The sequence below is a fragment of the Paroedura picta genome, chromosome 6, assembly GCF_049243985.1.
Source record: "Paroedura picta isolate Pp20150507F chromosome 6, Ppicta_v3.0, whole genome shotgun sequence".
NCBI lineage: Eukaryota > Metazoa > Chordata > Lepidosauria > Squamata > Gekkonidae > Paroedura > Paroedura picta.
In genome coordinates this window covers 78,199,700-78,224,192 of record NC_135374.1, presented here as the reverse complement: position 1 = coordinate 78,224,192, position 24,493 = coordinate 78,199,700, and the positions used below count along the sequence as shown (strand labels likewise).

At 44.2% G+C, this 24,493-nt stretch overlaps 1 protein-coding gene and 1 long non-coding RNA gene across 6 annotated transcripts in view; one reads left to right on the top strand and one right to left on the bottom strand.

The window, feature by feature from the left end:
* The window catches only part of FRMPD4 (FERM and PDZ domain containing 4), a 373,615-nt gene extending 362,473 nt beyond the window's left edge, over positions 1-11,142 (top strand). For 2 of the 5 annotated variants that reach the window (XM_077343242.1, XM_077343241.1), the window contains exons 14-17: positions 1,218-1,356; positions 4,605-5,663; positions 5,980-7,251; positions 8,815-11,138. In XM_077343242.1, the coding sequence (XP_077199357.1) occupies positions 1,218-1,356; positions 4,605-5,663; positions 5,980-7,251; positions 8,815-10,154 (3,810 nt within the window). In that variant the 3' untranslated portion in view covers positions 10,155-11,138. Of the gene's footprint in view, positions 1-1,217; positions 1,357-4,604; positions 5,664-5,979; positions 7,252-8,809 lie in introns of all 5 variants that reach the window. The other 3 variants (XM_077343239.1, XM_077343240.1, XM_077343243.1) reach the window with 3 other exon arrangements.
* The window catches only part of LOC143840128 (uncharacterized), a 28,908-nt gene extending 10,520 nt beyond the window's left edge, over positions 1-18,388 (bottom strand). Inside the window, exon 1 of the long non-coding RNA XR_013232038.1 lies at positions 18,173-18,388. This is a non-coding gene — a long non-coding RNA (uncharacterized LOC143840128). The remainder of the gene's footprint in view (positions 1-18,172) is intronic.
* Between the last annotated feature and the right edge of the window lie 6,105 nt (positions 18,389-24,493).

Below are 24,493 nucleotides of genomic sequence, written 5' to 3'. Positions count from 1 at the left end.
TTAAAAAGCATAGGAAAAAATCTCAGGTATATTTAGGGCCAGGAATGATCAATTTGTTGGAATTATTCTCCAAATCATTACCTGTTGGAGGATGAGGAGACTAGAATAGAAAGCTGTCATGTGTGCTTAAGCCACAAATTATCGCAGCAAGAGTCTCAAGGAATAGTAAGAGTACCTTTTTTGGCATAAAAGGAACAGTAGGAGAAGGGAGAACAGGATTCTCCTGCCCAACGAGTTCTCACGGGTCCCACACTTGCAATTGTATATTTTGAGATGGCTTTGCCATTTACTTATTCCCTAATGTTGTAAAAAAAATTGTGTGACAAGTGATATCTCAACAGTGCTACTTAGAAGCCAGCTGTGGAACATACTAAAGCATCGGCTTTGCTGGTTTGCCATAGAAAAAAGTTGCTTAATTCAGTGGAGGAAAGGATAATCTATGGTGCCTTGTTTCTGCTCTGCTAGCTATAATGAACCAAAGCCAGAAACTGTTCTTGTGACTGATGTCATTAATCTTTAAAATGCACTTGTGTCTCTCTAACCTGCAAAGCGGTCGGTTGTGGTTCTTAGTGTGCTTTTGAAAGAAACCTAGCTTTTTGTATAAGGTGACCAGATTGTCCCACTTTTGGAGGGACATCTGGGGGTACCTGGCCAATTGTACTTATGTTGAAATTAAAAAAAATATATATTACAATACTATTTTTGCGTTCTATGAAACTTTTTGTTGCTCCATATAGACCAAATTTTTAATCAAGAACCCCCCTGGTCAATGGTGTCCCGCTTTACCAATGTTAAAATCTGGTCACCTTATCTTTGTACCATATCTTAACAAATATGTTTTAGCCAAGACAGGATAACATGCAGCACCGAGTATTAGTAGCAGTCTCAATATTTTTGGGTTTTAGCAATGTATCAGGTAGCATATGCTAAGAATGTAAAGGACTATCATTTCCTTTATGTCTCTAAAATTTGTGGAAGTGTTTTAAGACTCAGGAGATTCAGGTCATAGACTAAAGGTTATTCTTTGAAGCTCTCTACTAAAAAATGTGACTTGCTTCTCAATAACCATGCTTAAGATCATGCTGTCAGTTTTATACCCCTAGTGAATTTGATTACTGAAATTTTCTCTACAGATTTTATATGCTTTCTGTTGGCATATTATAGTCCTTCCAAGAAGTGACAGTATTGATCATGATTTTGTTGTCTTTTCTGCCTAGCCCATCACTTTGCTAATGGAATCCTCAGATGCCATGAATCTTGCCTGTTTAACAGCGGGATATTACAGGCTTCTTGTTGATTCCAGGCGCTCGATATTTAACATGGCCAGTAAGAAAAATGGTGGAAGCCGTGAAGCAGGTAATAAATATCTATAATGCAAAAACCAGCCAGATATGCAAATAATATATCAATTTGGTGGAAAAGCTTTTTTTTTCACCACCAGTGACATGCCACAAAAATAAAAGCCATGACAAACCTGATCTCCAAAATCAACATCTTAAAAATTCTGAACTTGAGAACATTAAGGGTTTTTTGGGATGTGCTATTTCATCAGTTGTGGCCCCTATTTGTATTGTGGGTTTTTCTTTCCTGCATGTGTTTTCCTCCCTCTAGTGGCTATGTTGATCTATCCTACCTGTTTCTCCATTTTTTAAAAGTAAAGTGCTCCCTAAAAAAAGAGAGAAATTAAGCAAGAGAGAACTAAACACATGTGGGGGGGGGGACGACGACACAACGCACAAAAATAACATCTATGAAAAAGACCCCTAAGGTTGCTATCACTGTGGAAATGATAATTTCATTATCTTTTGTATCAATCAGAATGGAGTAATTTGATCTGCTTTGTTTGGATTTCCATTCTTTTTTTTTTAAATATACATATCTAATCTCAGACTAAGATCACAGATAAACTTATTAAGGTTTCTGTAGAGGTAAATATGTTCTTATATGTAAAAGATCTCCAAGGGTTGTTTTTTTTAAGGTTATCTAATCTAGCGGTCCCCAACCTTCTTGTAGTCGGGGACCGCCTCCGAGGGTGGGAGAGAGCCGGCGGCCCGGCCGCTGCCGCCGCTCGCAAACACTCACGCGCAGTTGTCGCGCATGCATGTTTTCGCCACTAGGTGGTGCTACCGTGCATGCGCAGAGCTGCTGCGTGCGCACGTTTTCTCCAGCAGGGGGCACAAACACGCATGCGCGGCAGCTCCGCACGTGCGCGTTTGCATCGCTGGCGTGCCAGCGACCGTGCCTGCTTCTTATCCCCTCTCGCTGCGGGGGGGAGGAAGGCGCGGCCGCTGGCAGCCCGGTACCATGGCCTTTTCGGCCCGGTACCGGGCCGCTGACCGGGGGTTGAGGACCCCTGATCTAGTCTACTTGTAACACTAGTTTAAATATCCCAGGTTAAAGAGAAATTAAGAAAACGAGGCTATTTGTAAACCGCTCCGCGGTATTAAATAAAAGGCTAAGGGCTAAGTGAGAGGAGAGTGGGCTGGCGCTTCATTGCTCCTGATTCACTCCTCCAAGTGGCACTTCAGGGCCAAGTGGCCAATAGGGAGGCGCACTTTGAGCGCCTCCCCATTGGCTACTTGGCCTGTCTCCTGAACACTCTGCCACCGACTCTCCAGTCCTCCCAAGCAGCCATCCTCGCCGCTGCGCCCTCCAGACCGTGTGTCGACCGAGGATGAGAATGGCTGCCGGGGAGGAGGGTTGCCCCACACCACTGCAGCCAGGGAAAGCGCCTTTTCCTGTGCCCAGCGAAAGCCCTTGCCGCCACAGGGACCTGCCGGTTCCCCCTACCCCCCAACACACACAACTCTCCTTAGGCCGCTGTCCGCGTTCTTCCCACCCCGACTCCCACCCCTCCCGTCCCTTTGCACCCCACCCACCCTTCTCCACGCCCCAACTTACACTTTCCCCCTTCGCCCGCGTTGCCGTCATTTCCCTGCCGCCGCCACCACCGCTGCGACCATGCCGAGAGGCCCACACTGCCGCCACTGCGACATGAGTCACATCCACGCAAGCACCCTGTTTGGTGCCTGCGTTGTTCCGGCCTCCGTCCCGCCTCCACCTGCACCATCCCCAAGCCCTGGCTGCGCCGCCGCCTGTGCCCCCAGGACACGATGCCGGTGCACCCACGCCGCAGCACGGACTGCACTGCCGCCACCCCTCCAGGGCCGCGTTCCTGGCGCCGCACCGACCAGAGCCCAAACCACGCAGGTGCCACATCCTGCGCCTGCGTGCTTGCCTGCGCCATCGCGCCCCCGCCTGCATATCCCCCGCCGCTGGCCGCCGATAAAGCCCCCGGACGCCTAGCCCACAGCAGCTCAAGTGGGCTGCGGTGCCGGCGGGGGGAATGGAGGCAGCGGCAACGGCTCACAGTGGGGACGGGGCCCTGGAAGCCAGAGAGCCGCCCCGCCCAACACACGAGCTCCGCTAGCACCCACTGTATTTTGACTACAGCAGGCTTAGTTTCTAGTTATTTAATAAATGTTTAAATATATTATGATAATGACACAGGAGATTTAAAATGAAGTAAGAGGCTAATAAATGAAAAATAGAAGATAACAGCATATATACCGTGTTTCCCTGAAAATAAGACAAACCCATAAAATAAGCTGTAGCACAATATACACCATAGAAGAAAGTTGTGGATGGCATTTTACTCAGCACTGTGGGTCTCTCTCCCCCAGCACCAGCCAGCAACAGTCTATGGTAGGGTTGTGGGGAGGCGCCTGGGCACTGGGCTGGGAATCCGCCCTGACTTGGGGGTGTTTCTCTCTCCTCTCTTCAAAGGAAGGGGCGGAAAAGCCCAGCCAAGAGTACACAAACGGAAGAGCCGCCTGGCAGATTCTGGCACATGCCACGTCCTCCTCAGTGCAGCGGGAGTGACCCCGGCTTGCTCCCAGCAGCCAGAGAAGGAGAGGCAAGGTGGCGAGGAGGGCATTTTTGTAACCAGGGATGATTGGCAGCAACGTGTCAGCTGATGCTTGACGGAAGACTTGGGCGCCTGCAGCCAGCCAGACTTCCTCCCGGGCAACAGCCCCGAGCATACCCGGCACATTTCCATACCCAGCCCGCTTTTCTCCCCCCATTCCCACGCCGAGCACCCGCTTCCCTCCCCTGGCCCTTTTGGGGGTTGCTTTCCTGGTGGGAGGGGCGAAGCCAGCACCAGCGTTCCAGCCAGCACCCACACATGGGCGCAGGCTGGCATGACACCAGCATCAGCACTCCACTTCTCCATGGCACTGGCCGCCCCAGTCACTCTCACCTTCCACAAACACTGGTAAAGCTGCTGTTCCCCAGCACTGATCAGCAACAGTTTGTGGGTCTCTCTTACCCCACGCAAACACCTTTGTTGATGGCATTGACTTTTCTAAATACCAATAAGACACCCCCTGAAAATAGGCCATAGTGTATCTCCTTGAGGAAAAATAGATATAAGACAGTGTCTTATTTTCAGGAAAACACAGTAGCTGCTAGGAAATGAGTCTGAAGTTGAGAACTGTTGTATATTTAAATATATATTTAAGAATAATAAATAATTTAATATAAAAGTATCCTAAATGGTATAAATTAAGCTCATTTTCTTTTTCTTTTTTTCCATTGTTTAGGGATTGAAACCAAAGTGAAGCATAATCTCCATGGGTCAGAGTGGAACTGTGTAGCAAAAACCACAACTTTCCCAGCAGAAGGGGAGCAGGAGACGCACATGTTTGTAGACTCAAAACAGAAAACTGCAGATGCCTCTGACAGCACCTTATGCCCAAAAGATCACAGGCATCTGTACATAGAAAATGTTTATCATTCCAGTGAGCTGGATCAGCAGCTGGCTAAACAAAATGACTCTCCAGAGGCAGAAGAAAGCAGAAGTTTAAACCAGCCGTCTGTGCTGTCATACTCAGGACTGGAATCCAGCACGAAAGCACAGGGATCTCCAAGGGCAGCAAAAGTATCCTTTATATTTGGAGATCACAGTTTAGATGGCATTAATCCCCAAACTCTTGGCTATGAGAGACTGTTGGATGAAAGCCCAGAAGCATTAGATAAGCAAAGAGCTCTTTATATGAGCCATGCCAATGACATTAAGGGTTTGGAATTGTCCCCGGATGCAGAGAGCATTCAGTTTGCTGCTAATTCAGTGTATTCAGGCTTAAATGATAACAAAATATTTGGAGCTGCTGAAGGAATAGAAGAGCCTTTGCTACATGATATTTGCTATGCAGAGAACACGGATGATGTGGAGGATGAAGATGAAGTAAGCTGTGAGGAAGACATTATGGTGGGAGAAATCAATAGGCCTGCTCTTCTCAGCCTTTCAGGGTCCAGTGACGACATCATCGATCTGACATCACTCCCGCCCCCAGAAGGGGATGATAACGAAGATGACTTCCTGTTGCATTCTCTAAACATGGCCATTGCTGCTCCTCCCCCCGGATTCAGGGACAGCTCAGACGAAGAAGATTCTCAGAATCCCACGACACAGTATAGAGAAGACAAGGAGCAACCTAGTTACTTAGGTAGTGATGATATTCCCGTGTCGCTTATCGATGCTGTCCCTACTCACGTCGAAGAAAAATGTGAAAAGAGGCTGGATGACGCTGTGGTTTCTACTCTCCAAGCACTGGAGGCCTTGGCGGCTTCAGAGGAACAGCAGACAAGGGACAATTCAGGTTCTTTCACTACTGTTACGTTTATTCACTGAGAAAAAAATCCCATATCATTTCATCCATTTTTCACCATTCGCTTTTTCATCATTAGCCCTTTGGCAATATTCCATTGTTTTATTTTTATTTTTTTTTTGTCATTCCCTGTATATACCACTTTATAGAACTATCATAATGTTAAGTTGCCTTTCTCAGAAACTGTGCTATATGTGAATCAGTATTTTAGAACCATTTTTAAGCTAACCAATCCCATTTTCGTATCGTTTTATCCAAGTGCCTGACGTGGTTTCATTAATTGGCTCTTGTTTTTCGTGGCATACAGGTGTAGCCATCTTGAGAGCATATAGCCCTGAATCATCATCCGATTCTGGCAATGAAACAAACTCTTCTGAAATGACTGAAAGTTCTGAACTGGCCACTGCTCAGAAACTGACTGAAAATGCCACACGTATGTTTTTGTCTGCAAATGAAGGTTATCAACCGCTCGTGGAATCTCAGGCCGAATTTTCCATCACCAAGAATCAGGCTGGGGGGCTTCTTATGAAACCCTCACAGTCTTCAGCTAATCAGCAAGTCACAGAACTGCAGTCAAAAGTTGTGCCTTCAAAGCAGATTCTTCATTCAGATAACATGGAGATGGAACCAGAAACCATGGAAACAAAATCTGTTACAGAATATTTTAGCAAGCTGCATATAGGGTCTGTGGTGTATTCTTGCACTACTAAACGGAAAAATAAGGTTACCGAAGGGGAAGCAAAAGCAACCCCTGATGGCAGTGCTGTTATGAAAAAACAGCAAGGGACTAAAAAAACAGAAACAGATGAGCAAAAGGGAAAAATCAGCACACTTTCCTCAAGAGAGGGTCAACGCATAAGCACTTTTAATGTGGAAAGAACTGCCTTTCACAAGGATGGCCAAAGATGGTATGCTGCTTCAGATGAAGGAGCAGTAGAGAAACCAAATTCAGAACCAGTTAATGGGAAGACTGTTCCAAGAGTTTCTAGTCTTGGAAAAACAGAGATGGATTGTAAAGATGAGACTGACCATGATGGTAACTTAGGGCATGAGCTGGTGGAAAGTTTTGAGTCAAATGTGACCACTGTGTCTTCACACAAAGACCTAAATAACTCTGAAGACCTTGGCTTAGCAGCAGAAGACCGTACCTCAAAGCTTCCAGAAACAGAACAAAGTGTGACTAGATTGTGCGAGTACCACTTAGCTAAGCGGATGTCATCCCTGCAGAGCGAAGGCCATTTTTCACTGCAAAGCTCCCAGTGCTCTTCAGTGGATGCAGGATGCAGCACAGGCAGCAGCACCTGTGGAACCCCGGTTGAATCTCCTCTTTGTAACTCAGATGCTAAGCACATTATGCCTGATGCGATGGTAAAAGGTGGTATGAGCTATATTCCAGCGGATGAAAGAGCTGCCATGCTTCCCAGCCACGGAGCGACATACAAGGAGCATCCACAGCCTGAAACTGTGTATCATAGGATGGCAGTGCCTGTTATGCATTCCACAGTTAATTCTGCTGACCCTCTGTTTGGCACTTTAAGAGACGGATGTCACAGGATCCCCAAGATTAAAGAAACTACAGGTACGGCAGCCACAAAGCATTAATCTGATTATATATAAAAGCCAGGGGTACAATTTAAAGTCAAAAAGATCCATCTGAAGGAACCCCAAGTGCTATGATATTAATTTTAGCATCGCTTTTCACACCATTTCTTTGGTAAAGCACAAACTTACATGAATGTCACAAAACATCCACATATTGCTGTTCACATTGTAAAACATCTTAAGTTCCCATAAGACAGAAAGGCAGCTAGTAAATATTTTAAATAAATCTAAATCTTAACATAGTTCCATATGTCGGTAGTTCAATTCAGAGACTGAGATCTTTCTACAAAATCTGAAAAAATAAAAATGAATTAGTAGGGTTACCCCTGAGTAATAGAAGCAGCATCTGTAAAGAAATGGATGACCTCAGTGACTATTCTAGGGTTGCTGAGCAATCACAGCTTTCAACATTTGGTTTCTGTCAGTAAAAGGCAGGAAGTGGAGAAGGTCAGGGCCATTTTCAGGGCAGTTTTGGCTTTGTAGGACACTCTTGCTCCCATTCCCCCTGCCCTGGGTAGAGGTCTTAGTGGGGCCAGGCCTGGCAGTGACCATCAAGTGCCGCACTACCACACAGCTGACATGGCATAGCCATGCCCAAGAACAATTTGCTGGCAACTCATTCCTATTTAACAGCAGCCACATGAAAACTAGGGTAGAAGAGTCTCAGACTAGGATCTAAGAGACTCAAGTTCAAACCCCACTCTGTCATGAATGAGTGACCTCCATGTAAACCACTCCACAGGGTTGTTACGAGGGCAAAATACAGGAGATCATAAGATGGGCCCATTGGTGAGAAAGGCAGGGTCAACTTACTCCAGTTTGGTGTAGTGGTTAGGAGTGCGGACTTCTAATCTGGCATGCCAGGTTTGATTCTGCGCTCCCCCACATGCAACCAGCTGGGTGACCTTGGGCTCGCCACGGCACTGATAAAACTGTTCTGACCGGGCAGTGATATCAGCGCTCTCTCAGTCTCACCCACCCCACAGGGTGTCTGTTGTGGGGAGAGGAATGGGAAGGCAACTGTAAGCCGCTTTGAGCCTCCTTCGGGTAGGGAAAAGCGGCATATAAGAACCAACTCTTCTTCTTCTTCTCCTTCTCCAATCCATTTCACAATGTTAAAAGTTGCTAATTTTTAATTAATAAAGAAATTAATGAATATATCAATGGTACACTTACCGTAAAAGAATGAAGACCAGACAGCATGACTGAAGGATTGGGAGCAGAGAAGTCAAAAGACTCACAACTTAATTGACATTCCATGCATGGGTACACAATTCTGTCATTCATAGGGGGAAGCCAGACCTATCCCATAGCAGAAAGATGACGTGACTGATTTACAGTGATCATTGTAATGCATTTTATGTCTTCTGAAAGAAGTGTATGTGTTGTAGTATCAACATACCTGTAGGCCTGAAAAGTTTGTTATGGTAAGGCTTTCTAAAAGTGTTTAATGAAAAAAGACTGAAATGCTGTTATTGCCAACATACTCTGAGGTTGATGCTTAATGAATCTCTCTGTTCTTCTACTACCCCTAGTGTAGCTTTCACAGAGCCTGTGACTGGAAGACGAGGAGGCATGCCTTCAGCTTTTTCTAAACATACCAGAGCTGACTCCATCATGCTATCATCCCACATTCACTCAGAATCAAAGGTGCCAAGTCAAAATCAAGACTCTTTTGATGTTCCCAAAGTCAACCAGCCAGGTGGGATAACGGTTCGTTTATGGCCATATGATATGATGGGAGGAAGCCTCAGAATGCCACACACAAAGAACATTTTGCGCCGTAGCAACAGTGTGGTTGCAGAACCTACAGGCACTGAGATGTTTCTTGAGGAAAAAAAGAAAGCCAACATGAGTTTGATATGCATGGACACCGGTGAAGCAGGTGAATCAAAATTAGAAAAAAGAGGACAACTTCCTCTGGACAAAATGTTATCCAAAAGATACTCCCAGAGTTCTGTGAATGTCAGCGTGAGCAGTAAAAGGTCTTCTGATCTGAACAGCATTCAGAAGGATTCCAAACAATATAGAACATTACCCTTACGGAAGCTAGACACCAGCAACTGGAAATGTCGTGGACCCTTCAGTGCTTGTTTCCTTAAAAGAGGAACTGCTGAAGACGATGACGATGAACATAAAGAGAGCACACAGCTTTCATGTCTCTATCAACCTGAGAAGCAGCATGAAGCAGCAGAAAAATCTAGCCAAGTTTCTTCTGTTCTAAGTGAGGACTGTGAGAAAGAAAGTGTAGAATCCCCTGGAAATATTGGAAACAGTCAAAACAACATGAACAAGCCTGAAGACCAGGATGGGAAAATCCATGAGAATCTCAGCAATATGTCATTTGATGCACAAATTGCAAGGCTCGGTTTAATGAAGGAGATGAATTACGCAGTGCCTGATGGATTCCTTGCAGCACAAAAGGATGCAAATGAGCTACTCTGTCTGGTTCGATCCAGTGTGGGGAAAAGGGACAATGTATGTCAAGAAACATATGACCTTCAACTTTCTCTGTACAAACAACTGTTATCTGTAGAATCAAGACAGCTGGGAAGTGCCTGCAGGAAAATGGCCATGGCTGAAAAAAGCCCTGAGGAAATGCTCGTAGCTATGACTTCTAGCTTTCAAGTACTCTGTTGCTTAACAGAAGCCTGCATGCGTTTAGTTAAAATCATGAACTCTGAAACACAGCAGGAGGAGATTGTAGGGAAAATGGATGAGGTTCTAATAAACTATATTTGTCTTCTAAGGGCTGCAGAAGCAGTGTCGGGTAAGACCTCCAGCGACTCTAGCATTAAACTCTTGGCTCGTCATTCGACTACCATGGCCACTATTGTAAGCACACTAACACGTTCTCTTAAAACGCTTTTAAATAAATAAACAGAAGTCACTTCATAACCTACCTTTGCAAAGCCATACATAAAATCTTTTATTTACTTGTAATGTGTATGAACTAAAGTTAACAAACTGAGTTTTCCTTGTATATTTTGTTATTTTATATAAAAAATAGTTATGAGATTTTAAAAACCCTATGAAATTGACAAAATACTGGCCAGTCTATTCTGCTGTTTCACTCAAAAATAAATTAAGATAAACTGTGTTGGAAGTTTGGCTTTTTCAGTCAAGTCTACAGGTGTATGATCTGCCCTTCTAAAGACTGTAATGTTTAGAGGAATTCACTTGCTTTTCCCCCATCTGGGTTTATACTTGGAAAACTATACCATTCATGTTTAGAAATAAGAAATGGAATCATAATGTATATAACAGTATTTAATGTTTGAATTATAATTTTTAAAGCATTGCAAATAGCAAAAATACATTTTAAACCCAGAGACTATTACACTAGAGATTATATATATATATATATATAAAATAAATGAATCTTTTGTTCATATTGTTTGCCTGCTGTATCTTTTCCTGGGTGGTGATTTCTCCCTTTAAGCCTTGAAAGTACTTCTAGACATTGCTGGGCCACCCTTTCCATGGGGGCTGAAGAACTTCCCATAAATTAATTTTGTTGTTGTTAGCATATATAGGACAAGAACTTCCAAATTATCTCCTACTGTGTCCTAATGGGTGCAATGAAGACTTCCTGCTCCTGAGCATACTTCCTCCCTGCTTACAGAAAAGAACTATTAGTTAGGACTCTCTTATCTCCGCTGTCTATATAAAGTTTGTTTCTCCTCTAATTAAGATCAGGCCAGGGTAATCAAGATCAGGAGCCCTTCCTCAACTTAGCCAGGACTGCAGGCTATCCCCCCAAATCCCCCTGAGGCACCAGGGGTAGGGGGGTGGTTGTTGGGGGGGAGGTTTTGCGTTCACTGCAGGGTGGGTCAAGGTTTTTAAGGTGACGAGTGTTCTTATTGTTTTATTGCTGATTGGGGGGGGGGTTATTGTTGTAACCCACTGTGAGCCAAAATTTCTAGGAACAGCGGGTAAGAAATAAAATTAATGAATAATAAATAATAAAATTGTTTTATTCTTTTAAGTAGCTTGGCGCTCTACTCTCTCATACGTTGAAACTCTGGCAACATTCATTTGGTTAATATGAAACCAAACCAAAAACTATTATCTGGTCTATGGCATGCTATTGTCTCTCTATTTCTCATGGACAATTGGAAGACTATGCCTCTTAATATTCATATTTTCATCATTTCTCCAGGCCTTAATAGTTGAGCTCTGTACTATGTTCCACTATTTTTTCCAGTTTTATTTGAGCAACATTTTTTTCTGTTCTGTTGGGTCAACATGGACCCTCAGCAGAGACATGTGTGGGGAAAAAGATGGTGGATAAGATCATGCTAGCTTTTCTGATCATTCAAGAGGAAAACAGGCCCCTTTTGACCACCAGCCAATCTCATGGGATGCTGAATGAGGCTGCAGCAAGGAGAGGACTCAGACAAGAGCAATCATCCTCCTTTTTTCACCAGCAGGAAATCTTCTAGGATCCAGTCCAGAGTCATCTTCACAGTTCTGATCAACAAGAGTCTTACTAAGGGGTTAACGTGTTTATTTCTAGTAAGTATGCTATTTATTTCTAGACACTTTTTTTAAAAACGGGGGGGGGGGACTCAAGGAAGTGTTAAGCTGAATCCTATACTTGCATTTTATTTGTATAGTTTACACGTACATGTTATTCATAATATATAGTGATTTAGAATAATTTCTAGTATTAACATATTATGAAAATGGCTGTGACTCTTGTGTGACCCTTTTCTCTTTCTGTATGAGCATCTATGAATACATATAAATATGCAGAGACATCGTGAGAGGCTGAGGAAGGGCACTCTGCTGGAGAGAATCAGCTAGTACTGTTGCAACTGGTCCAGATGAAATCACCCTAGCCAGTAGTTATGCTAACAGTTATTTGAGGACCTATCTGAATAGCTGTCCATAATATCTGGCTTTCTGCATGTGCCCCAAAACAACAAATGTATTATCAAACTAATTAAACCAAAGTTTAAGTAGATCCGGACCCTAACTTCTTCAGCTGTTTCCAAATGCCTGGACAAAGCTGGGTCTGCTGCAACAAGGAGGAATTTCTGCACTGGGAACTTCGCGGCCCTGGATCCCATATGGGAACACAAATCTGGGACAGATGAGGTGCACTGGGCCAAATACTCCCCCTTATGGGCGCAGGAAGAGGCTGGGCAACCTGCCCTGATTCAAACTCCAGCCCACAACCCGGCATGAAGCTTCCAGTGCAGAAATGATCTCAGCCTTATAAAGGTGAGGGCACAGCTGGAAAGAACTGTTTCCAACAATTAAGACTGATGGTGTATGTTTGTGGAGGAACTGTTACATTTATTAGAAACATGCTGATTAATTATAACTGGGCCATATCCATGGGTCAATTCATGGTAGATGGCTTACAAGGCCAAATCAGGCCCTCAAAGTATATCTCCAAGCAACAGCAGTGCTAACCTTCCTGTTAATTTCCATGGAAAAGATCTATACAGAAAAGGGTGATTTTCAGCAGTTCTCCTCTTCCTGTAACAACCCTTCTATTCCCCTCTCAGGCTGCTCCTGGGAGTCCCTCATTTACAGGTGCAGCAAGGTGAGGGGAGGCACGAACCATGTTTCCATCCATGGAATTTAGATGGCATTGGACCCTTAGTGTACAAACAATGCTCATTTGGATCCTTCTCACTGCTGCTTCAACCATGGTCTACAATCATAACCATACACATTAGGAAGTAATCCCCACAGAATTCAGTGGAAACTGATTCTGATAAGCTTTTGGATCCTACTGCACATTGAGTAGCCATGCTGAGCCATCTGTATATAGGTGAAATAACCCCTGGGTTGCCGTAGCAGATACTGAGCTGCCTAAATAGCTCTGGACAAACACATTCTGTGGTGGAAATATTTTTGCTTTACTCCCATGCCTTTTAGTGGATCTTTGCTGTAGAACCTTATGGTTGATGTTGAGGGAATTAAACCCACACCAGATTGTTCTCTCTGCTACCAAAATGTTGAAAATCTGGCTGTGGTCTCGATAAACCTTTTGCATTTGCCCAGATGTTGCAAAACCACCTGGAAGCATTAGCAAAAGTCACCAAAGAATAACAGGATGTGCAATGCCCCTACACACTGTTTAAGTTTCTACTTCTGTAGCACACCCAGAGAGAGCGCAGTATATGCTTTACCTTGGATCCTTCAGGTATGGCTTGAATGATGCACAGGAATAAAAGAGGCTTAAGAATAATAACGTGTGCTTGCTCATATATATACAAAAATACATCATGCTCACTGACTGGACAGCCTTGCCAATCAGGGCTCCACAAACGTAAGCGGGTTCTTTACATGCTAAGCAGCAACAACGTAGCAAGCTGCTACAAGATGGAGGAGGACGTTCAGACAGACAGGCTGTGAGACTGCCTGCCGCAGACAAAGACAAAAGCAGACTGACTGGGAACAAAGCCTTTCTATTTCCTGTGCAAGAGGAAATGGGCATTCCCATTTGAAACAAAAGACTTGGATGAGTCAGAGGGAACAAGTCTAGGCATTCCTTTTGGCAACAACTGCAGTTCTGTTCTGCTGCCACCAGGTGTCTCTGCTGAGCACATGACCAGGACCTTGAAGTTTACAACAATCAGCCCTACAAGGTAGGCCTGTTCCAAATTACTTGCTGATTGTATTTCCAACAGTAGATTCTGTAAGCATTTTGCACCCTAATATATATAATCTGATGTGGTGCACACAGCTGCACACAAACAGGAACTACTCACTTCTTTGTGGCAGACTGTCCCTTCTGTGTGGTAAGGATGCCCAAGCACAGCACTCTTCAACCATGACCTGGCAGAGTAAACTTTTGCTGAAGCCAGAGTGTCCTTTTCTGCCCTTCAGTTCAGTGGAAATAAGTTCATAAACAATTTTGTGGCCCCCAACAGGGCACAGTGGAACATCGGAATTTCCAAAGGCGGCAAAGACTCCATAAGGCAATGGGATTCCTTAAGTGCCTCTTTAGTTGGATGCAGCAATGTCTACACAGCCTTCCTCACAAGCACAGTTCCTTCCACCCACCTGTTTCTGCCTTGAGGGAGTTGAGTTGTGCCTCTTCCTTGGGGCAGTTCCACTAGGCTTATCTCAGTTTAGTTGCCTTATCTTGCTCCAGGGCCCATCTTTAGGTTCCTCTTCCTTCTTTTCATTCTCTCAGCCAGCTTGCATTCATTACCTCCCACCTCTTCTGACATCTCCCTTTTTATCCCTAGAGCTTGGTTCATGATGGCCCTTCTTGGAGCCCTGTTGCCTTCTTTGCCCCTTCTTTGCCTACTCCCACTCTAGCTGGTTTGCATGAGGTTGCTACTGTCTTCTTCCATTATAGGTCTCCCCTGCTGCCTTTATGCCACAAAATGCTTTCTTAAATTTCAGCCCCATACATTTTAATACTTCTCTGATGCTTGTAGCCTTGTTTGCTGAACTTTTAACAATTCCATCTAGCTGAGAACTAAAACAGAGGGGGATGCTAATTCATACCTCAGGGTTGTTAACATACTAGTGAGCACGCATTAAATCTCAAACTTGTAAACCTTGTTCCTAGTCTTATTCTGCAATATTAATATAGATTCAAGCAGCATAATGATTTTTGTACAAAATGTGGGCAATGTCACATCTTAGTAATCTAAGTCAGGGGTAGTCAAACTGCGGCCCTCCAGATGTCCATGGACTACAATTCCCAGGAGCCCCTGCCAGCAAATGCTGGCAGGGGCTCCTGGGAATTGTAGTTCATGGACATCTGGAGGGCCGCAGTTTGACTACCCCTGATCTAAGTAAAGAATTATTTTTCTAATCATATATAACATTCCGGTAAACAGAAAACCTAGATCAATTATTTTTAATGGAAATATTTTACATGTAAATTTGAGCTCTTTTGTGATTAATACGGAACTCATAGATAGCTGTGCTTGCATGGACTTTGAATATTAACAGAGATTGTCCCTGCTGCTGTTGTTCTATTATTGTACCTCAACATGGGAGGACTAAATGGGGTTACACCAAAGGGTTATTGAAATAATATGTAACAAATGAAAAATAAAAAGTGTCAGAACTCAATTACTTAGAGTTTTGTGTTGACTGTGCTAAAATCTGTCAGGAAAACATATAGAGCTCATTTTCCATCTTGAAGTACAGCCCCATATTGAGATGGCACATGTACAGACCTGCCATGGAAGACTTTTCCAAACAAGCTCCACCGAGCTCATGCCTTCTATACTGCGCATGTGTCCACCTTCCCACTATACGCACCATGCGTCCCATGTGCAGAGTGTCCCCCTCTCCTTAGTTCTATTTTTGTCACTGCAAAGTGAGGAATGTGTTTCAACCAGCGCTGCTTAGTTCGCCACTCGATTTGTGGTAATCATGGCTTCTAAAGCCATTTTCAAAAAGTGTAGCAAGTATGGTGTTGTCTGCTCTGTTTAGGGGAGGTCCATAACATGGGCTTCATGTGGGGCTTGACAAAAATTCACCCCAAAAGCCAGATTGTCATGCTTGACTGAGGAATACTTGGCTACCTGTCGAAGTCAAAGACATTCTATTTCAAGGATCCACTTTATTTAGCGAATCTGCAGATGAATACCTCTCTACCCTGAAGAAGAACCAAGAGAGAGCATGGACTTTGAGTTCCTTCCCACCTCCCCCGGCCTAAAAGTTCCAAGGAAGATTACAGCAAAGACAACAGGCCTTCGCTACTCCGTTCTTCAAGACACAGCGAGCGTCTCCCTTCCCATATCCTCTTGGATCAGATTCGGCTCCATTTAATCTCAGGAGGCAGCCTGTGAGGCAGAAAGGGGTTCAGCAGGGAATCAGGGAATCAGAAAGGGAATCAGAAATTCTGAGTGGGATGCCAAAGTGGGAGAGCCAAAATTGCTCTTTAGGGACAGACTGTGTTTTTTCTCCCCTGCCTGGTACATTGTTACTAACGACAAATGGATTTTGTCTATTGTTTCCTCAAGTTAACATTTAGAGTTTCTGTTAGTTCCTAGTTGCTAGTTAGGTTCTCAAGCCTCTAACAATGATTTTCCCAAGTTAGACCTACAAATTTCAGCATTATTAACCAAAGGGGCAACAGAGAAGGTCCTGAACAGCCTTTCCTCTTTGGGGTTTTCCTCCCATTTCTTTCTTATTGAGAAAAAAGATGAGGTTTTAGACCCATACTGGATGTAAGGCTGGGTTCGGGGTCTGGGTTCCACAAGTGATCCTAGCTACAGATGCTTCCCTATTGGGTTGGGGTTACATTGTGAGGGTCAGCAGGTCCAAGGGTTTTGGAATCGACAAGACATGGAATGTCACATCAGCCTGTTGGAGTTAAGAGCTATATGATTTGCCCGAATAAAGTTTGTAGATGTCGAGAAGCACGTTCTGGTGAACACAGACAACAACTCAGCCATGTTCTATTTGAACTAACTTCTTCCCACCCATTATGCAGAGAGGCTCTCCTGACTTGGGAGGAGGCATGTCAGTTAGGATCAGACCTGAGGTCTATCCACATTGTGGGAAACCCAATGTGGAAGCTGTCAGAATGAGCAGACGGGAATGCCTTTCCTACCAATGGGTCTAAACCCAGTGTACCTAAGGCAGGTCTTTGACATTTGTACAGTCCCAGAAATAGACCTCTTTGCTCCTGCCAGTTTGACAAGAGTCCCAGATTTTTGTTCCCTAAGGGCAAAGGAGAAGGGATCACTGGGATACACATTCCAGTTCGTATGGGCAGGTCCCCTGCTCTACACATTCCCATCCCTACACCTAGATTGAATGCCATCCTAATAGCACCAAAATGGCCTGGACAGCACTGGTGCACACATTTACTCAGGCAGCAAGGAGCCAGGTAATAGACCTTCCTCAAACCTGAGACTTGATAGAATTCAGATCACTGGTTCAGGTGGACCCTGCAAAGCTTCACCTATCGCCATAGAGAGTCTTACCAGAACTGAACCTCAGTCCAGTAGAATAAGAGAGGTCCTAATTCAGTCCAGGAAGGATTTGACTAGATATGCATACAATCTGAAATGAGCATTTGCCCCTTCTCTTGCCCTATAGGGGAGATCTTGGGTTATCTGTTATCATTGGCAGAAAAGGGCCTTTCAGTGGCATCAAAATACACCTGGAGGCACTAGCTGCCTTCCACACAGAAGTCAATGGGGCTTTGATTTTGCAGCCCCTGTGGAACTGAGCTAGTTCCAGCAGGGCCCTGATCTCTTCTGGGAGCTCATTCCATTAGGTGCAGTCCGGGATAGAGAAAGCTCTGGCCTGGTTGAGGTAAGCCATGCTTCTTTGGGCCATGGGATCACCAGCCAGTTGGAAGTGGCAGAGAGTAGAGTTTCTTGGGGGTAATAGACAATAAGGCAGTACCTGAGGTACATTGGGCCCAGACCACCTATGGCCTTAAAGGTGATTGCCAAGACCTTAAGCCTGATCCGGGATACAGCTGGTAGCCAGTGCAGTTGTTGGAGGGCAGTCGCCATCCCTTTCCTCTCCCCAAAACAGACACCCTGTGAGGTGGATGAGGCTGAGAGAGCCCTGATATCATTGCTCGGTCAGGACAGCTTTATCAGAGCTGTGGTGAGCCCAAGGTCACCCAGCTGGCTGCGTGTGGGGAAGTGCAGAATCAAATCCGGTTAGCCAGATTAGAAGTTCGCACTCCTAACCACTACACCAAACTGGCTCTTATAGATCAGCAAACCTCTCACGAGCCCAGGGCAAATCCACTCATCCAAGGAGCCATTTATCAAGCATTACACCCTGGACCAGCAAGACAGAAAAGAGGCCCAATTTGGAAAGGCAGTACTACAGTCCTTTTTCAACTGAGGAGCTCGCCATCTCCAAAGGTAATGTTGTTTGCTAAGGTCCTGATATGAGGCTGCACTATAAGACAGAAAATGAAAAAGGGTTGCACTTACCTGTAACTGTTTTTCACTGACGTTTTGTGTGCAGACACACATTCTCCCCAACTGACCCCACTGCAAGCTCCAGCTGAAAGGAACTGTGGATTTGGATCAGAGGAAGTTAACATGGCAGCAGCCAGGAACCAGGGGGAGGGGAGTGCTCCACCCATAGGATGCATGCATGGTCTGGAGGGCGCAAGTGCCCTCTACTGGAACTTGCTTGGAAAACTCTTCCACGGCAAATCTGCGCAGGTATAGTCCCAATGTGTATCTACATACAAAACATCAATGAACAACAGTTACAGTAAGTGCAGCCCTGTTGTGTGTGCATGTATATAGACAATGTTCAAAAAATTAAATGCAAGCATACTCAGGTCTGCCAGTTTGTGAATATCTGTGATACAAAAACCTGGTATATTTTAAAACAATACTTTCCAAAAAGAAAGTTCTGGAAGCTCACCGTCATTTGAAATACATTCTGCATGGACAACTGTGCTTCTTCAGCTAGGTTGCCAGGGAAAATAATTTTGTATATATTCAAAATTCTCAACTGTTAGTTCATATCATGCGGAAGAAGACTGAAAGCAGGCTCTATAATTCAAGTGTTACAAGACAGACTTGCCCATTACAAATATAGCTAATGCAATACAAGACTTTCACATACTGAATAGACCTTTTGTTTGTCACAGATTTGTTTTCCAAATTAGATTCAAACTACCAGGGATTTAAACTTCAGGGCAACAATCTTTTAATGTCACAGGAAGGTAGCAATGAAAAGCCTCTGAACATGCTGTTAAGTTCACTGTCTTCCTTGACCACAAGAAAGAGAGAGAGAGAGAGAGAGAGAGAGAGAGACAGAGAGAGACAGAGAGAGAGATCCAGAGGAGAGCCATAGAATCAAAAATACTGGCTAGAGGCTACAGACTATTATCTCTCCATAGGGCTGTGGACATTTGTTACTGTAGAAAGTGATTTGGAAAGGAATGTTTTGTTGTTGTGTTTGCTTCTGCAACCTTAATACTAATTCTGCTGAAATGCTAGAGCACTCCTGCCAAGGGTAATGGATGAATCTTTAGAGACGTTCTGCCAATCCACCATAGTAATCAAAAATGATGCTATACAAATTCTGTTCTAAAAGTGTATCTGTTCTCTTTTTCAGTACATTATATACATATAACATAAAAGTCTAAATTTTATATCCTTGGGTTATGCTTTAAGACACTTTCTGGCAAAATATTATTTAACGAGATTTTAGTCTAGAAATCCTGTTGCATTGCTCGAAAATAATGCAGGTAGAAAAATCCATTGTTAACTGTAGGATTTTCAAGGTTATCTTTTGGCAAGGCAGTACAAGGAGCTGACCCTTGAGGGCCATTCTTTAAGTTTGTTAACCATGTCTGTAACAGCCACTAACAATTACTGAGTATTTTTTATCATTCCACAATACCAAAACACAGTACTTATCTTCATACTAGTCCCATTATGCATATGTTGGATAATACACTTTCAATGCATTTTATAATTAGATTATCCTGTTCCACACAGGAAAACCCAGCTGCAAAAGCACATTGAAAGTGCATTATCCAATGTGTGCACAATGGGCCCAGGTTTATACAATGCTCTTAATAAGAGGACAGAACACTTGCTATTGCCAATATGTGTTGTCTCCTCTCTACTGTAACCACCTAGAAATGCACAAGTGATGGGATACAGAACTGGTATCATTGATGAAAGAAAACCACATGCTGGTTCAGCCCAGGACGTTGAGGGAAGAGACAAGATTACCATCTTAACTTAAACTACTGAAATGGCACAAAAGAAGTTTTATAATGTTCAAAAATAAACACAATATTTTATTCAATATAGAGGGGAAAGGGTCAGGTGAAACCATAGAATCATAAAATAATAGAGTTGGAAGGTACCTCATAGGTCATCTAGTCCAACCCCCTGCATTATGCAGGACACTCACATCCCAATTGCTCATCTACTGTAACCTGCCACCCCTTTGCCTTCACAGAATCAGCCTCTCCGTCATTTTATTCTGTTTAGCCATCGAACTAAATTGAGGGCTAAATGTCTGAGGTAAATCAAGATGAGGTAATATTTTAACAAACTATAGTTCATATGTTTCCAGCAACTGAGAGATTCAAACTTGTCACAGTTTTTTGAATCTTTGAGATGTTTTGGCTTCAGTGTTTCCTAAACACTCTTGTTCACATTCTTGAGTTTAACTGACTTCAGAAGGCAGGGCTACACTACCAACCACACTACCAATCCACCCAGTCCTCCTTGCAAACCTTCCCAGTCAGAGCTAAACTCTCCTCAGAGTACAAACACTATAAGACTTTCCAGTCAAGACTCAACTCAAACAGTTTTCTTCAACAGTTTCCAAATCTTTCTGTTCAACTGATGCTAACCACTTTGAGCAGCCTGTCACTTGAGGTCCTCTGCTTCTATGAAGCATTAACCCTCCATTGTCCATTACATGTTTAAACAGTACTTATGAACTTTTACAGGACAGTCTGTCACAGTTGCCCTCATTCAATGGCTGGAATAATAGCTATGGCCACTGAAAGACAAGAAGGACTGAAAAGCAGCCAGACGTGGGGTTCCATTTCTTTTCATGCTCTTCCTTCCTCTCACAAACTTTTGTTCATTACATTTTATTCCCCTTCTATTATTTTGTAAGGTGAAGATGGAGGTATTGTGTTTGGCTCCCCTAACAGGTAGCTCCATCTTAATCTTAGCTTCTGAAGAGAAACATTGCTTTACCTTTCCCTCTTGTTTCTTTACAAGAAAGGTTGCCATTACCAATCTGAATTTTAAAAGCTTCTAGGGAAGCAAGCAGAAACAAAGCCATAGAAAAAGTCCAATGTCAGATAATTGCTTCTTATATTAGTTTCATACATGTAGATTTTGTAACAAGGGGATGGGAAGGAAAGAATAGTGTGTCTATGTTTTGGGAATCAGTCCCTTTTTCCACTTCTGGGTATTTATTTCTAGCCCAAGCAACAAGTCAATGAATAATATAGACCTGAAATACTTCTGTCTGCTTTCAGCATTCTGTGTTCATTTGCAGATTTTAAATTAAATACATTATCATGAATGCATGAAGCTAACCTATACTGAATCTGATCATTGGTCTACTCTTGTTGCGAGCTAGTGCATCCCAAACAGATGCCCTACTAAGTTATGGTCCCTCCCCAACTTCAGGTGTTTTATACAACATACAATCTAATCCTGTCAACTAGAGTTTCCAGGCATTGAACTTGGGACTTTGGGCATGCAAGCTAAGTGCTATACTACTGAACCACAACCTTCTCAACTGACTTTTCTGTTCCTCACGTTTTTCACTGCAAGATCAGTATACTGTGGTGAGCCAATGTGGTGTAGTAAACAGCAGCAGACTCTCATCTAGGGAACTGTGTTTGATTCCTTACTCCTCCACATAAAGCCTGCTGGGCCAGTCACAGTTCTTTCAGAACTCTCTCAGCTTCATCTACCTCTGAAGATGACTGTTGTGAGGAGAGGAAGACAATTTTAAAGTACTCAAAGTTATTAAAAAAAAACCTTTATCTTTTTATCAATCTCAGTTTGGCAGTCCATGGAAATTTATCACACTTCCACCACACATTGTATGAAAGGCTGAACTCTATGGATGTAAGGTTACCACAAGATCAGCCCTTAGCCAGCACAAAGACCAATACTTAAAAACATCTCAGCAAACCTGTCTAGAGAACATTCCTGATTTTCTTGCAAAGAAGTTTGACAATGGACTACTAGCTTACTTACTTTATTCTTTACTTGTTATGAGAAAATATTAGGGAAGAAGAAACCAAGCACTGAGTTCCTTTCAGGAAGGATAGGAATAAAAATCTCAACGAACAAATGGAGACAAATGGGGATTAACGTGCAACAGACTTGCTTTCTGTTAAAGGCTGAGTTTATTGGATGACTCGAGACACTCAGAAGCCAGCTATTTGAAATGGGAACTTAATTCATCCATGAATTAGTTTCCAAGCACGAGGGTCTCTCTTACAATACTGGGTTTTGAAACATGGAGCAGAAGAGCTCACATGAGAAGCATAAGACTCTGTGCTGGCATTCAGCCTCATTGAAAACAGGAGAGGCAAGGAAGAGGGGAGGAAAGAGTCCATGCAAGGGACCACTGAGTTCCTGACATACTTAATCAAATCATATTTGTTTCAGTGCTGAGACTTTCAGTGTCAATGAGTTTCCAGCTGTTGTGTAAATTTATGGGAAAATATATGGCATTCATAAATATTGTTAATTTTTTTTCTAGACCAAATAAGCATTCCTGTAATTTCTCACTGGAGGCCCAAGAAATTAAAATGTGCAATTTGTGATTAATGCTTTTATTCTTATAGTGTATGTACTCTCAAACTATACAAGAATACAAGCCAATGTTTATACATTTGTATTTAGAAGGGAAATGTTTTGTGTTTTTGGAATTACCAGCTGTAATTAAATTGAAATTTGCTAGGGAGGGCATCAACACCCCCATTTCTAAAGTCTCCATATTTGCGTAGATGCACAGATCAAGGTTTCCTGGTTTGTTTATTAATTTAAAATATCAATCATCGCAACAGACTAGTTTGTCATGAGGGCCAGCAGGCACCCCAACTAATCAGGAGCTAGCTTTGAGAATACAGAAACCCTGTTTAGCCAGGCACCTGCACTCAAGGACCACAGGGCATGGGGATTTGCCTCAAAGCTTCCTAAACCCCGAAGTCTTAATAGCAGTGTGAATGTGAGGGGAGAGGCAAGGAGCATATCAGCACTACCCGCTGCTGAGCCCTCTTCACTTCCATTCCCCTCCCCCCCACCACCATTACCACGCTTCCCGCCTTACGGCTCTCCCTTTAACTTTATTATTATTATTAGTCTTATTGCCTGCCACTCTCATTTCTGGCTTGTGGCAAGTTACAAATTCGTCTGAAATTAAAACCCCATGAAACCCCGCTGCCCCATCCTGCCTTGCAATAATGGAGCAGCTACAACGGATGACGAGCAAGCCGCCGCAATCTAACATGTTTCTTAACCTGACCTCAAATCCACAGTGCTTAAAACAGGGTCCTTGTATTTCCCTACTGATTATGAGTAATCTCATGTTAAGCCCCCCCCCCCCCCGCCCCTACTATTTAAGCTGTGATGATTGCTGCTAAATAGGACTCTTCCTAACCTTCCAACCTAAAAAGAGGACATTTTCATCCTTTTTTAAAAGAAGAAAAGCCCAAAAGAGGACGCACACTTAAAATTTTTAAAAAGAAAAGAAGCCCCTTAGTGGCTTCTCTCTCTCTCTCTCTCCGTCCGCGATCCTGCTCCTTCTGAGCTCCTCCTCTTGGGGAGGAACCCAGGGCGCCTGCCTGTGGGCACCGCACTTCCTGGTTTGACGCCATGCTTCCGATGGTTTCCAAGCCAAGCACGGCGCCTCCCTCGGCTTCAGTGGGGCCGTGTTTTAGCGACCCGCCCAGCCGCGAGTGGCCGCTCTCTTCGGCTCAGATCTGATTTTTCCCGAATGCAGCGAATTCTGCAGCCCCAATTATGGGTGCCAGCTCTGGGTTGGGAAATACCTGGGGGCTATGGGAGTGGAGCCGGGAGTGAGCGGGATTTGGGGTGGAGAGGGGCCTCAGTGGTGTATGCTATGGAGTCCACCCTCCAAAGGAGCCATTTGTTCCCCGGAGAACTCGCTTTCGTCTGGAGAAGAGTGATCACTCCAGGGCCGGGCGTCCCTGCTTCCAAGATAGTTCTAGCTTCCCTAGCAGGCTGAAGCGACTGTCTCCTGGTTGATGTGTGGGCCCGATGCAGGACTCTTCCGTGACTGGGGGAGCTTTCGGCTAAGACCGCCGCCTAAATGCAGTGAAGGGGCTTCAGGCCAAACGTATTGCACAGGTGATATCCAAACGCCTGCAAGCGTTCAGCGAGGGTCGCGAGCCTAGAGTTCAAGCGAAGTGAACGCGCTGCCCGCCTGCAACCGCGGCACAGCGGTCGTGGCCGAGACGCAAAACCCGGGCTGCAGCGAAGGGGAATGGCGGGTTTGTTGCCTCCTTTCAAAGGCCGCCCATCTCAAGGCCGGCCACGCCGCCTCACGCGTACTCAGCAGCTCACATGTTGAAACGCCGCCCTGATACGTGGAAAGCCGCCTGAGCTACGCAGGACCCCGGGTTGATTTTCTCCCGCACTCTGCAAGCTGTCTAGTTGACTCAACCTTTGTATTCAATAAGTATTGGGGGGGGGGGCTCTCAAGCGGCGTCCCTCCTAGAGGAGCCCTCGGCCTCCCTGTGCCCAAAGCGGATCCCTGCAGCACAACAGGAA